General features: G+C 33.7%; 1 protein-coding gene across 19 annotated transcripts in view; it reads left to right on the top strand.

The window, feature by feature from the left end:
• Ccdc171 (coiled-coil domain containing 171) overlaps window positions 1-15,889 on the top strand; it is a 361,174-nt gene that overhangs the window by 168,057 nt on the left and 177,228 nt on the right. For all 19 annotated transcript variants that reach the window (XR_015440062.1, XM_087183886.1, XM_087183887.1 and 16 more), the window contains 3 exons: window positions 1,138-1,364; window positions 1,822-2,004; window positions 11,285-11,470. Coding sequence is in view for 18 of the 19 variants with exons in the window: in XM_087183886.1 (XP_087040012.1) it covers window positions 1,138-1,364; window positions 1,822-2,004; window positions 11,285-11,470 (596 nt within the window). In the remaining variant the exon portion in view is untranslated. The remainder of the gene's footprint in view (window positions 1-1,137; window positions 1,365-1,821; window positions 2,005-11,284; window positions 11,471-15,889) is intronic.

The raw sequence follows: 15,889 nt of genomic DNA, 5'->3' as shown, positions 1-15,889 counted from the left end.
TTACCTTATGTTCTTAGATGTTAGTGCATCAGTAACTGATAGAAATAAATTTTACATGAAAAATATACTTTTTATCCAGTTAACAATTTTGAAGTAGTATGTTTTTCATATTTTGGCTGCTATGTAAATTTTAAAATTTATCTTTCCTTTTATACATTGGGGAATATACGAAACAGAATAAATCTCAAAGTTGATAAAAGAGGGTCTCTTTAAGGCATTTCTCTATGCTACAGAAAACTGATTGGACAACTACTCAGTCAGTGTTGCTCTTTAGTATTGAACCATATGTGATCTTACAATTAAAAAAGATATTTTTATTGAATAAAAGTATCTCAATTTGTTTTTTGTGCTTATGATATAAAGACAAGGTTTAAATGTACTTCAACAGCAGAACCTCTTGAAATGTAGTATGCTATATTACTGAATTTAAATAATCTCTCCATGTTGCCATTCTATATGGATGGTATCATAAGACAAGTAATGACAGATTAAGACCTACCTAGCAGAGGGAAAACTAAATTATATGACTTTTATGAAGACATAAATAAACCTATTAACCATTATCTGGAATGCCAATTAGTCGAAAGAGCACTGACAGTTTTATTTATCAACATTAAACATAATTATTAATTACATACCTGATGAGTCTAGCAGTAAGCAGGCCATACTGGATATGCTGGGACCTCAAGCTCATCCTGTGTGAGGGATGATTATCAAAATCCTGTGAGGAAATAGGTAATTGTAGTTGTAAAATTTTAATTGCTTTAAAATGAAGCAAATTATATTTTCTTATCTGAGAAATATAAGTAGTATGACATTACGGTAAAAAGCTGTAGTTTTTGTACAGGGAAAATCAACTTCCATAAGGTTTTAAAACAAAGAGTGATGCATTTGTAGTGTCGTAGTGCCCCATGCGAATGACATACATGCACATTTTCTTTAGACACATTGGTTGGTGATCTGTTTTCTGTGTTCTTTTAATTGTGAAAATTAATGTGGGAGGGAATTTTTTGAATGAATTACTACAGGCGAATGGGATTTATATAACTGAAAAATATTTTCATCATATTGTGATCCGCAGTCTTGTGAAATGAACAAGAGACAATTCATATTTTTTTGTGCTTTTTTTCTTTGAAGATCCAAACTCCAGAATTTGTGGTCATTTACTCATAAGCACAGCCAAGAATTCATTTGCAAAACTCATGGATAAAATTAGTCTGGCAATGGAGAGTATACCTTTGCATAGTAGCAGGAGTATTACATATGTAGAAAAAGATTCCTTGGTTCAGAGGCTGACCCGTGGACTTCATAAAGTAAACACACTGGCCCCGAAATATGGATTGCGTGGCCATGTTCCCATTATGGTATGTATATAGTTTCATTTAATAATGACTTTAGGACTCATGGATTTAATTTTGAATGGGACTTATTTATAGTTTGCGTTAGTTGTACATGAATGTATTTAGATTTTCTTTAGATGTCATGTAAACTTTTAATGGAGTAAATTAAAACACTTCTGACAAAGTCCTGGTGTTCTAAATATTGTATACTCTTCTCTTTCAGTAAACTGCGACAGAATTGACCCCACAATTGTCAATTCTGTTTTCTAGCCATCTAGTTTTTTTTTTTAACACCAGGTGTTCATTTCATATAAGCCAAATTATTGATCACATAAAAAAATAAAGGTTTCACCTGTTTCAGTAATAGAGGTTTCATTTTTTGGATAATTAAGTTACATTTGATTTAGTAAAATGGTTATTGCTATTGATTTATCTTAAAACCTATATTATTGCTTGTAAATTTGCTCTTATTTGACAACAGAAAAGCATAGCATCATTACAAAAGCAAATATTTGGATTCACACAAAGACTGCATGCAGCGGAAGTAGAGCGTCGCTCACTTCGCCTAGAGGTCTCGGAATTCAAACGAAATACGAATGAAATGAAAAAGGAGCTTGACAAAATCAGGGGTCTCCAAATGCAATTGAATGACTGTAAGCACTCTGTAAGTATGTATGATTTAGAAAAATATGGTTTCATTGCCATGATAGCTTTCTCTATCCTTTTTTCCCTTAACATTTATCTTTTTTTAAAATTCAAAGTCCCATTAATAAGATTGATTTTTATCCTCATACAACTACCTATCTAAAATGCCTCCAATTGAGGACCCTGCTGTTGGGAGAGGGGGGATTTCCTCTCCTCTCTCCTTATATTGAATATTTTTAGTAAATTAGATTATTTCTAATTTGAGATCAAATTGCTTTATTAGTACATATTTGTCATATGTATTGATCACAGTCATTGCAGAGGATTTGTATTTATACATAATATATCTGTCCTTTTTTCCCATTCCCTTCTCCTCCCTTTAACACTTCTTCCCCTCCCATGTTCAAAAGCTTTGTTTCCATTTTTTCCTTCCATTCTCTTTTTTTTCCTTCTCCCTTCCTTCCCTTCCCCCTCCCCATGCCCTTGTCCCCCTTCAATTTGAACATGTTCATCCTACATCCCAATATCTAATTTCCATCATAGTCCTTATGTACCATTTGGGTTTTTCACACAAGGAAACCATGTGATATTTAAACTCGTGTGTCCAATTTATTTCACTTAAGATTATGGTCTCAAAATGCATCCATTTTCCTACAAATGACTCCAGTCTATCCTTTATGGCAGAGTAGTACTGCGTTGTACATAAATACCACGTTTTATGTAATCATCTGTTGGTGCCATATGGGCTATTTCTAAGATTTAGCTATTAGAGATTGTGCTGCTATAAACATGGGTGTGCATATATCACTATGGTATGATGCTTTTAACTCTTTCAGAAAGATACCAAAAAGGGGCACATCTGGGTCAAATGGAACCACTTAAGTTTTAGTTTTTTTGAGGAATCTCTGTACTGATTTTCACAATAGCTGTACCAATTTACACTCCTGACATCCAAGGAAAAGTGTTCCTAGGGCCGGGGATTTAGCTCAGTGGTTCCGGCACCTGCCTTGCAAGTGCAAGGTCCGGAGTTTGATCCCTGATACCCCCCCCCCGGAAAAAAAAAGTGTTCCTTTTTCCCCACAGCCTCACCAGGATTTGCTTTTGGTTAATTTTTGATAGTAGCCATTCTTACTGAAGTGAAATGGAATCTCAGCATTGTTTTATTTTATTTTTTTTCTCAGCGTTGTTTTAATTTGCATCTCTCGAATGACCAGTGATGCTGAACATTTTTTCATATATTTATTTGATATTTTTACTTTTTCATCTGAGAAGTATTTATTGATTTGAGATACCCATTCTTGGATTGGGTCTTTAAATTTGCCGGCGGGAGCGGGGTGTCCTGATTTTTTGAATTCTTTATATATTCTAGGTGTTATTCCTTTGTCTGGAATAGCTGATAAAATTTTTTTTTCTATTCTATGGGTTGCCTCTTCACTCTGTTGGTGGTTTCTTTTTCTATGCAAAAACTTTTTAATTTGTGTGATCCCAGTTGTTGATTCTTTGTAGTATTTCCTGTGCAATCAGGATTTTGTTCATAAAGTCTTTGCCTACACTTATGTCTTCGGGAGTTTTACCTATTCTATCTTCTAACAGATTGAGTGTTTCTTGTTTATATTTAGATTTTTGATTGATCCTTTCAATTTTAGTTTGGTGCATGGTGAGAGATGTAGGTCTAGGTTCAATTTTTGGCATGTAGAAAGCCAGTTTTTCTGGCACCATTTATTGGAGAGGCTTTCTTCCAGTGAAAGTGTTTGGTGCCTTTGTCAAAGATAAGGTAGCTGAATGTGCTTGGTGTTATTTCTGTATCATCTGTTATTTTTCCATTGATCTTTGAGTCTGTTTTTTTTTTTCTTTCATGGTAGCTTTGTAGTATAACTTCAAATTGGATATTGTAATGCCTCCTTCCTTGCCCTTGTTGCCCAGGATTGCTTTTGCTATTCTAGGTCTCTTCTGGTTCCATATGAATTTTAGGATTGTTGTCTTTAGTTCTGTGAGGTATGCTATTGGTATTTTGATTTGGATTGTATTAAATCTGTATAACAGTTTTGGAAGCATGCCTATTTTCACTATATTTATTCTGACATCTCAGAACAAGAGATATCTTTCTGTTTTCTAATATCCTCTTTGATCATCTTTTTCAGAGTACCATAGTTTTCAGTGTATAAAATTTTCATTTCCTTTGTTACATTGATTCCTAAGTATTTCATTTTTCTTGATGCTTTTGTGAGAGGTGGTGTTCCCATAATTTCATTCTCATTGAGTTTGTTATTTGTGTACAGGAATGCTATTGATTTTTGAGGGTTGACTTTGAATCCTGCTATACTTCCAATTTGGTTATTTTACTTTATTTTTAAAAATTTATTTATTTATTAATTTTTTGGTACCGGGGATCGAACTCGGGTCCTTGTGCTTGCGCAGCAGGCGGTGAAACCACTGAGCTAAATCCCCAGCCCACCAATTTGGTTATTAATGGTAGGAATTTTTTGGTGAAGTTTTTGGGGTCTTATATGTAAAGTATCATGTTATCAGCAAATAATGATAGTTTAACTTCTTCCTTTCCCATCCTTATTTCTTTTTCTTGTCTAATTGCTCTGGTTAATGTTTCCAGAACAGGAGTGGTGACAGTGGGCTCCCATGTCTTGTTCCTCATTTAAGTGAAAGCTTTCAGTTTTTGACCATTTAGTAACATGTTGGCTGTTGGTTTGTCATAGATGACTTTTATCAAATTGAGATAAAGACCTTCTATTCCAATTTTCTATACAGTTTTTTAAAATCATGAATGGGTGTTGGACTTTGTCAGATTCTTTTCTGTGTCTGTTGAGATGATGTGGTTTTTGTCGTTGGTTCTAATAATGTGGTGTATTACATTTACTGATTGCATATGGTGAACGATCCCTGCATCCCAAGGATAAATCTTATTTGATCAAGGTGTATAATCTTCTTATTTGCTGCATTCTGTTTGTATCTTATTAAGGATTTTTACATCTATGTCCATTAAGGAGTTTGGCCTGTAGTTCTCTTTTTTGGTTGGATCCTTCTCTGGTTTTGCTATCAGGTTAATGCTTGCTTCCGGGAATGTGTTTGGGAGTGCTGCTTCCTTTGCAGCTTTATTAAAGAGTTTGAAGAGTGGTGGCATTGGCTTGTAGAATTCAGCAGTGAATCCATCAGAACATGAGCTTTTCTTTTTTGTTTTTTTGCTTAAATTCTTTTATTGGTACATTTTAGGTATATAATACATTCACATTTATCTTTGGGTGCTTGTACCTGAACACGATGTATCTTGGTTCTTATTTTTTCCCCATTACCTGTGCTCCCTTCACCCCTCCACCCTTCCCTATTTACATACTTCATTTCCATTTTTTTTTCTTTTCTCATAATTTTTCCTCTCCATTCTTCCCTTTTCCCATCTCCTTCCACTACCCCTACCCCTTTGGACCTTTTCCTATTTGAAAGTATCAATTGTTAGTTATTAATCCTTTTAATCCTTATTTGCACTCTCAGTTTCTCACACTAGAGAAACTATTCGCTATTTACACATGTGTCTTATTTTTTTCACTTAAAAGTATGGCCTCAATATGTATCCATTTAGCTATCAATGACTCTAGCTTCTCATTCTTTATGGCTGAGTAGTACTCCGTTTTATAAAAAAACCACATCTTCTTTATCCAGTTTCCAGTTGATGGGCACTTGGCCTGTTTCCAAGCTTTAGCTATTACAAACTGGGCCACTATAAACATGGGTACACATATATCTCTGTATGATTCTTTTAATTCTTTTGGGAAAATACCCAGCAGGGGAATAGCTGGGTCAAATGGGACCTCCAGCCCTACTGGGCTTCTCTTTATTGGTAGTTTTTAAATTACTTCAATTTCATTAACTGATATTAATTTATTTAGAATTTTTATATTTTCTTGATTCAGCTTTGGTAATTCATAGATATCCAGGAATCTGTCCATTTCTTCTGATTTTCCATTTTATTAGAGTACAGATTCTCAAAGTAAGTATTAATGACCTGGATTTCTGCAGGATCTGTTGTGGTTTCGCCCTTTTTATTCCAATGGAGTTTTTCATCTCCTGGAAATCTATTTGCATCTGTTTTATGGATTCCATTTGTTTCCTATGTTGGGATTCCAACAAGTTCCTGAGCTCCTCTCTAGATTTATTAATCATGTCTTGCACTAGGAACACAATTTCTCCTGTTATCTGAGAAACTATTTCTGATTTCATTTTTTCCGGATCCCCTTTTGTTGCCAGTTCAGTGGGTCCAGGTGGTTGAGTATCAGAGTGTTCCATCTCATTTCCCTTTGGGGTTGCTGTAGGTGATCTGGAAGTCTGGTTTTGAGACTTATTTATGTGTTTTCTCATTTCGACTGGGGGCGGGGGGTCTGTTGGCGCCTGCACGGATTACCTCCTCTGAGCTGGGAGAGGTGGGACAGGGGCCGGGAGCCGCAGTAGGGACCGTGGCCCAAAAGCCCTTTCCTGTGGGCTGGGAGCAGCCGGAGGGATGGTGGCCGGGAAGCCCCTTCCTCTGGTCCAGGAGCAGTGGGATGGCAGCTTAGAAGCCCCTGCCTCTGGGCCGGGAGCGGTGGGAGGGATGGTGGCCCAGAAGCCCCTACCTCTGGGCCAGGAGCAGCAGGACTCAGTACCGTGGTCTGGTGGTCTGGTGTCCTCTGTGTCTTTGTAGTATGGAACCAGGTGGCTGGCTGTACAGAGGAGCGGGGGAGGGGGGGGCTCCACTGGATTGTTGCCGGGGTGCGGGCTGATTTGGCGTGTTCCGCGTGACTCGTGACCTCGGTAGGGCCACCCCTTTTTATTCCTACTTGCATGGGTTTGGGTCTTTATTTGTTTTGGGAAGGTTGGTTAAGGGTTTGTCTGTTTTAATTCATCTTTCAAAGAACCAACTCTTTGATTCATTAATTCTTTGTATTGTTTTCTTAGTCTCAATTGTATTAATTCCTGGTTTGATCTTTATAATTTCCTCCCTCATATAAGTTTTGGGCATGACTTGCTCTTCTTTTTCTAGAGCCTTCAACCTCAACATTAGGTTATTTGTTTGTGCTCACTCTTTTTTTCTGATGTGGGAATTCACCATTACAAATTTTCCTCGTAAGACTGCTTTCATTGTGTCCTGTAAGTTCTGATATGTTGTGTTGGCGATATCTTTTAATTGTAGAAACTATCTAATTTCTTTTTTAGTTTCATCTATGACCAATTTGTTCTTCAGCAGGGTGTTAATTTCTTTGTGTTTGTTTAGTTTTTGTGATTTCTTTTGCCACTCATTTCCAGTTTCATTGCACTGTGATCTGAAAATACCCTTTGGATATTTTAAATTCCTTTGCATTTACTTAAGCATATTCTGTGAGATAATATGTTGTCTACTTTGGAGAAAGTCCGGTGTACTGCTGAGAAGAATGTGTATTCTCTTGTTGTGGGGTAGAGCACTCTGTAGATAACTACTAAGTCCATTTGTTTTAAGATGTGGTTCAGATCTGGTATTTCTTCATTGATTTTTTTTTTTTTTTTTGCCTAATTGATCTATTTGTGACAGTGGTGTGTTGAGGCTCCCTTTTACAATTGCATTAGTGCTTGTGTGTTTTTTTTTTTATGTCCACTAGTGTTTGTTTTATATAGTTGTGGTATTTGGTGCATGTACATTTATGATTGTTCTCTCTTCCTGTTGGATTGTTCCCTTAACAAGTATGTAGTGACTTTCTTTGTATCTTCTGGTCATATTTGGCTTGAAATCCACTTTGTCTGAAAGTAGCATAGCTATTCCTGCATTGTTTCAGGTTCCTGTCATATGGAGTATTGTTTTCCATCCTGTAGCTTTCAGTCTCTGAGTTTCTTGTTGAGTTAAATGTATTTCTTATATGCAGTATATTGTTGACTTGTTTCTTGATTCATTCTGCCAGTCTTTTGATTTATGAATTGATACCATTTACATTGATGATTTTAACTAAAATGTATTGATTTATCCTAGTCATGTAATATATTTTCCTGCTGGTTCCCTTTCTTTCCCCTCTGTTTAATTGCTTGCCTTACCTGGTGTATTCAGTCTGTTGGGATTCATGGAATTTTGTCTTTGTTGTCTTTTTCTAGAATATCCTTCAGAACTTTCTAGATTGCTGGTTTCATGGTTATGAATTTCTTCAGGTATTCTTTGTCATGGAAGTATCTTATTTCTCCATCAGTTTTAAAAGAGTTTTGTAGGGTGTATCAATCTAATTTGAATGTTGTTTTCTTTTAGGGCCTGAAATACTTTGCTCCAAGTTCTCCTTGACTTAAGGGTTTATGTTGAGAAGTCTGCTGTGATTCTGATGGGTTTTATTTATATGTGATTTTTTTTTTTTTCCCAACAGCTGTTAGTATTCTGTTCATGTGTTGAATTTTGGGAATCTTGACTCTTATATGCCTTGGTGTAGCTTTTTTCTGATGATGGCTAATTGATGTTCTATATTCCTTATTTGTATGTCAAATTCTTTTCCCATGTTTGGGAAATTTTGTGCTGTTACTTCTGTGAACAGGTTTTTTAAATGTCCTTTGTGCTATCTTCTTATCAATGATTCTGATATATCTTATATTATTATTCTTTGCATGAACTAGCAGCTGTTGGATTGATTTTTTTTTGTGGTCCCTTGGTATTTTTAAGAAGTCTTTCATTTGATGGTTGTTAACTGCAAATCTGTCTTCTAGATCTGATATTCTGTCTTCATATTGGTTGATTCTGCTGCATGTACTTTCAGTGGAATTTTTAATCTGTATATCTGTTTGGATCTTTTTTTATGGAATCCAGTTCTTTCCTGTGTTGAGCATTCATGGTTTCCATCACTTTCCTAAGCTCCTATTTTTTTTTTTTTATCTGTATCTACTGTAGGTTCATTAACCATGTCATTCATTATGGTCACAAATTGCTTTTCTAAAGAAATGTTGAGTTTGTCTGCAGTTGGGTTAGTTATCAACCTGTTAGAACTGTTATTGTCCTTTTTTAAATGTTGATAAAGAGTTAGAAGATCATCTTGAAGGTTTAAAACTTAAGAAACTGATGACAGCTTGATATAAATATGAATATAAAATGTGTTTATTAAACCTAGCATTAATCTAATTTTATTTTTCTCAAAATTTTTAGTATGTTTATGATACATAATACATACATTCATCATGGTGGTATTGGTACATATATGTCTTGATCCTATTACTTGCCCTTCGTATCCCTTTCCTCCCACTCTCCCAATCACCTTCTATTTCCTCAATGTCTATTTCCCTGTTTCCTATCATCTTTAATTTTGCTCACTAAATTACTTACATTTTGGGTTTTTTTATGTAAGAGAAACAGTGTAATATTTAACCTTTTGTTTGGTTTATTTTACTTAGCACTATGAACTCGAGGTACTTCTATTTTCCTACATGTGACACAAGTTCATCCTTCAGTATGGCTTAGTAGTACTCTGTTGTATCTATATATGACATTTTCTTTATCCATCTGTCTATAACAAGCTAATTTTAGTACCTTCTTAGGGAACCCAAGTTTTGCAAGCATAGCCATAGCATATTAAAAATATGTTTTGATTAATCTGGAATTTTTAGTTTTAACATTTGTGGTAGCAGAGAAAGTGGCAGGTAGTAATTTTATTAATCTTATTATAATGTAAATTGTTAGTATTAATTCTTTCAAATATATATATATATATATACCATCAAAGGGAATTTGTTCTTATGAATTAGGGTCAAGTAATCATGAATTACTCTTAAGCTTCAGTTTTCTTTAATAAATGTCTACTACAATAGACAATGATACTATAATTTTTTCCTCACTTTTTTAGTTTTTTTGCTTAAAGAAAGAAAACTTATGAGTTGCTTCTGCATTTTTTATTATAAAAGTAATACAAGATAGTCATAGCTAAAAATCAAGAAATATGAGAAAGAAAGTTTAAGGCTCTTTAGTCATACCCACCCAGAACCAATCACTGTTGAAATGTGAATACATTTTGTTCCTCACATTTTTTATGTGCAGATTTGTACGCATGCTTTTATGGATAACTGTAGTTTGAAATAATTTTTATGTACAGTTTGGATGCTGATTTAAATATGTAAACATTTTCTTCAGGTAGTATATTTTTATGCTATTATTATTTCACTTTATGTAAATGAACACTGTTCTATTTTGACTATTCCCTATTCATAGACATGTAATTTTTTTCCAGAAAATTTTTGCTATCATAATAAATACTAAAGACCTATTTATATTTTTAAAAACCAGTTCTTTTGAAGTGTGTCTTTTCTTCTTTTGCATTTATTTCCAAACATATATACAAACTAAATTTGGGGTTGTGAGATGGCCAGCTAAAATGGATAAAGTTATTGACACTAAGATTTGGAATAAAATCACTTATATTTAGGTTTATATAACAGTTGCTTTTCTGGAAATTGGAAGACTCTTTATGTATGTTGTTCCTAGAATATATATGGAGAATTCTAGATATACTGTGCACGCTTGGATTTCGTAGTTCATAGTTAAGAATTAGAAAATCAGCATCTTATTTTTGATCATTTAAGTATTAGAAAAACAAGTAAACATCTCATTTTTAACTTAATCATGTCTCCAGTTCTAGACTCTAGAGAAAAAGTTTAAGGAAAAGTTGGTGGGAGGTGACAAAATCTGTGTGAGGGCTTTCTTTGTTTCAATAACTGGCTTGCAGCAAAGCCTAAGAATATGTTCTAGGAAATGTTTACTGTGAATTATTTCCTCTGAAATTTAGGAATAAAAATAGGATTAATTGACAGAATAATCGAAGGAGTGGGAATTATAATATTTATATGTTGGCATATTATTTTAAGTTATAAATTGTGTTTTCTAATATTTAATAATTATATTGACCATCAAGTACTAACCCTAAACATTTTACAGATGTTAATTTATTTTATCTTCATTGTAATCTCATAGAAATTGATAGTTAAATATTATTATTATCCATATTTTACTGATGAGGAATATGGGTGACAGATCAGCTAAGTAACTTGCCCAAAGTCAGTTAGTAAGTTGAAGTGATGGGATTTGAACGTGGGTAGTCTGGCTCCCAAATTCATACCTTTGTTCACTTTACTGTAGTGGTTATAATTTATGCCTAGCTATAATAGGCACAATAGATGGAAAAAGGTGCAATTTTCTCAAAAGTTCTGTAACCATCCATTTTTCACTGATTTCAGATACTTAGAAATGTTTACATTATAATAATGTTCTGAAGATTAAATGATAGAGTAATGTAGTTAGCTTGTAACTGATTTTTCCCTTCTTTTTAAAGAAATTGATCACCCATGAGAAGTTTGAAAGTGCATGTGAAGAACTAAATAATGCATTACTTCGGGAACAGCAGGCACAAATGCTGTTGAATGAACAGGCCCAGCAACTACAGGAATTAAATTGTAGACTTGAATTGCACTCCAGTGAGGAGGCTGACAAAAACCAAACTCTTGGGGAAGCTGTTAAGGTAGGAGAACATTTCTTTCATAACCGCTTATTTCCTTTCTGTGAAGATCTTAGGGAGAATTATTCATATCTTCTGAATATACAATAGATCCAAAGGTATGAAATTTTATTCTATGAGATCTTACAATTATAAGCATGCATTCATATTAAAACATTTAAGTAGGCTTTACTGGCTGGTTGAAAACAGAGATTTCTCCAGTAATAATTTTCTTTTTGTCTCTTTTATCATCCTTATTCCTTTGTAAGTAGTTCTTTTCCTATTCTTGTTTTGTGCCCTCCACAATTGGAAATTCCATAGATCTTCTGGCAACTGGGAAATTTTGGATCTAGGTCTTTCTGATTCTTTCTTTTTTTTTGGTACTGGGGATTGAACTTGGGACCTTGCGCTTGCGAGGCAGGCGGTAGAACCACTGAACTAAATCCCTGGCCCTTTCTGATTCTTTAATAAGTACATTATTTGAAGAGGAGGGAGGTTTGCTTTAGAGTTGTTCCATCATATGTTCCTGGCAAAGATTTTTAGAAGGGAAAGGGAGGTATAATCTAATAGTTCTCATTTAGAGAATTTCATTAACAGATTTGACTTTACAAAGTGTGATAATTCTTATTTTTTATTTTACTACTGGAGAATTTTTCAATAAGGAGATGATATACATGTGCCAGGGTCTCTGCTACTATTTCTACACTAGTGCCATATTTCATTGTTAAACTAACCCTTGAATTAGGTACTGCTATTATTACTTCAGTTGTTGTTTGAGAAAATTGAGAAATTTCAATTTGTTCACAGTCTCATGGCCTGTAGTATTGAAACTAGTATTTAGCTTTTAGTAAAATTAGAAAATACTGAAATCTAAAAGAAGCAAATCTATGGCAGGAGGTGTAGCTCAGTGGTAGAGTGCTTACCCAGCACGTACACAACCATGAGTTCAGTCCCCAGCCCTGGGGGAGAGAAAAAACAAATACAAGTGAATTTAAAGAGCCAAAAATATAGAATACTATTAAATTTTAGGGTATATTTTTCCTGATATATGTATTGAACCATTAAAAACTGCTGATTTTAGAAGTGAGAAACAGACATATACAAACATTTTCAAATGGTTTAGCCTAATATATATAATTTTTATTATATAAACTTATTTATATAGTGTTTTGAAACTTACTTGTATCACGTAGTATAGACTGTGCGTATTCTTGCTTAACAACTGATAATATCCTATAATATCAGTCTTTTGTCTTGCTGTATTTTTTCATAAAACTATAATATCAGTCTTTTCTTTCTGTATTTTTTCATAAGACTATTTAAAAATAGTTTTAAACATAAGTAACAGATATTGTGGAAAAATAAGAAAATGTAAGTGAAGAAAAATAAAAATTAATCCTGAGTCATATCACTAGATACAGGTACCATTAAAAGTTTTGATATATATTATTATAGACTTTGTATTTTGCATGCATAGAAATATAACCAAATACAGGTTAATAAAAATACAGTCGTACTATTATATAATAATATATAATCATACTATACACAATCATACTATCATACTAGTATACAAATTTGTTTTTTACTTTTTTAAAAATACAATGTCAAGCATTACTTTCTATGCTAATACCCAGTGTCATCATCTTTAATGGGTGAATTATTTTGAACATGCTGTATATAATTTTCATGTTTTTTATCTTTTTAATTCACAAAATTATATATATTTATGGAGTATGATGTAATGTTTTTGATGTATGCATTGTGGAATGATCAAAATAATATATACTTATATTACTGTTATCTCACATACTGATCATTTGTCATGAGAACATCTAACACCCACTCTTTTAGCAATTTGAAATGTATAATGTTAATTATAATCACCTTGAAATAGAGTTCCAGAATTTATTTCTCCGAATTGAATGTTTGTACCTTTTGACCGGCATTCTCACCCTAACCTCTAGTAACTGCCTGAATTTATTAGCCTATTTTATTATTATAGATGTAGATTTATTCTACATTCCTCTCCCTCTTCTTTTCTAAGTAGTTTAAGATGAATAACTCATAACTAAATCTTTACATTCATAACTGTGATTGTTTCTTTGAGATAGAGTCTTACATGAGGACTCAGTAGGTTAAAAGCCACGAACATTTAAAAAGTATGTAATCAATTGGCTAACACCAAGTTTTTGCCAATTACATTATCTCCCAAGATATATGAGAATCTTTTCCAACCTGAAAATTACTGGTATTTTAAAAAATGCCAACATGATAGATATATCATTGCTACTTTGATTTGTATTTCTTTACTTGTCAAATTGAACATTTTTATTAGAGGTCATTAAACAACATCTTTATGCTTTATATCTTACTGATAGTTAATATAATTAACAATGCTTTGAAGAAGCATCTAACTGTATCACACTACAATCTTTTCTTTCTGTAATAGTTTGTAGTTTATTATGTTTAAATATCATATCTTCCAGCAGATAAAGAGCGGTTCATATTAATTTCTTGAAAGTGCCAGTAGCTTAAATATTGCCAAGAGTGGAGAATTATTTAATTACTATCTCTTAATTAGAACTAGCAGGTGGTAATGTGAAAATGCTCTCTTGTGGGAGGCAGCATGGTTGAGTGAAAAAAGCACTGGCCTTGGAACAAGGATTTCCGAATTCAAATCCCAATACTGTCACTTGAGCAAATTACTTAACCTTTTGAGCCTTAGTTTCTTCTGCAAAAAGGGGATAATGATACTTAAGTTACAGAATTTTTATGAGGATAAATTATGACACTATTTGAAAAGCAATTATGTGCTTGATAAACATTTTTTGTTTTCTCTGTAATTTAAAAAATAGTTCTTTTTCAAAAACTATGCTCTGTATACATAACTTTGTGTGTGTGTGTGTGTGTGTGTGTGTGTGTGTGTGTATGTGTGTGTGAATGTTAGTGTTACTGGGGATCAAAGCTGGGATCTCTATCACTGAGCCATATCCCCATTCCTTTTTTTGTATTTTATTTTGAGTCAGGATCTTACTAAGTTGTGCAGATGGGACTTGAACTTGTAATCTTCTTTCCTCATTCTTCCCAAGTGCTAGGGTTCAAGCATGTGTCGCTGTCCCCACTATCTTTCTAAAAATAAAATGAATTGTTTCTTCTTCTTAAATAAATAAGATCATGAATAGGATATATGGAAAATACAGAAGAGAAAAGAAGTTACCTATGGTTTATTTTCTGAAAACAACCATTGTTAACATTTTTGGGATTTTATTTTAATCTTTTAAAAATATGTATTAGTTTTTATAAAACAGTCTTTGCACTAGAACCTCAGACTGACCTTTCACTATAATGTGACTAAATTCTGGATAAGACACTTCCTGTAGTAACAGCAGTACCTTAAGAAGTAAAGGAAATCCCCAAAGACAAAAATATAACAAACAACACTGATAAGCCCCAGTGTGTAGGAATCAAAGTTCTCACCATGAACAGATGCTAGGTTTGCCCTGGAGGAGACTAAGCCTTGGGGTTTGCCAGTTGATAGGAGCTTGAACAGGAGGCGCCACATTAAGCAATTGCCTAATAACCTGAAAGGGATATCCCAGGACAGTTGTGCCCAACTGCTCTAGGCAGAAGCTAATGCCAGATTCTCTTTGGAAGAAAACTTGCTTAATTTAGTTCCTTCAGGTGCTTCCACAGAGTAAGATCAACATGAATAGATAAATATTTTGATCCTATATGTAGCCCCATTGCTAAGCTCTCTTGTCATTCCTAATACTTTATCTGTATTTTCTAGAGCTTTCTATATGATAGTCATATTTATTTTACGGTGACAGTTTTGGTTTTCCTTTCCAAATCTTATCCCTTTAGCTCTCCTACTCCTTACTGTAGTCTATAATACAATGTTGAGGAGAAGTACAAACATTGGACATTTTTATCTCATTTACAATCTTAAAGAGAAGCTCAGATTTCTCTGTTAGGAAGGCAGAAGAGCACACAAAGGGAACATAGTTGAATTTATTGTTTTATAAGAACCTTGCTTCCATGGTAATTAACTCACTCCTGCAGTAATGCCATTAATCCGTTCATGAGGGCAGAGCCTTCACGACATAATCAGCTCTTGTTCCAACTTTCAACACTATTGCATTGGGGATTAAGTTTTCAACAAATGAACTTAAAAAAAAACTAGTATATGTTTGTAATACTTGATATATATGTTTGTTTTGGGGAATTTGGACATCTATAAATATAACATATTTGATCATTTGAAAATCTTCTTTTCCTCCTCTCTACCCTCCTTTCCCCCTTCTCCTGATCTCAATCCCCATCTCCAAAAAGTTTGACCTTGTTTTACTCTTTATATTTTAAATTTCTCATATATGTAACTTCCTGTGCCTGACTTATTTCCCTTAACATATAGCCTCAAGATCCATTCATTTTCTTGCA

Source organism: Heterocephalus glaber, unplaced genomic scaffold (assembly GCF_053883595.1).
Source record: "Heterocephalus glaber isolate CG9 unplaced genomic scaffold, H.glaber_assembly_v1.0 deba00001481, whole genome shotgun sequence".
NCBI lineage: Eukaryota > Metazoa > Chordata > Mammalia > Rodentia > Bathyergidae > Heterocephalus > Heterocephalus glaber.
Note: the sequence above shows the minus strand (reverse complement) of the source record. Positions and strands in the feature narration are given on the sequence as shown.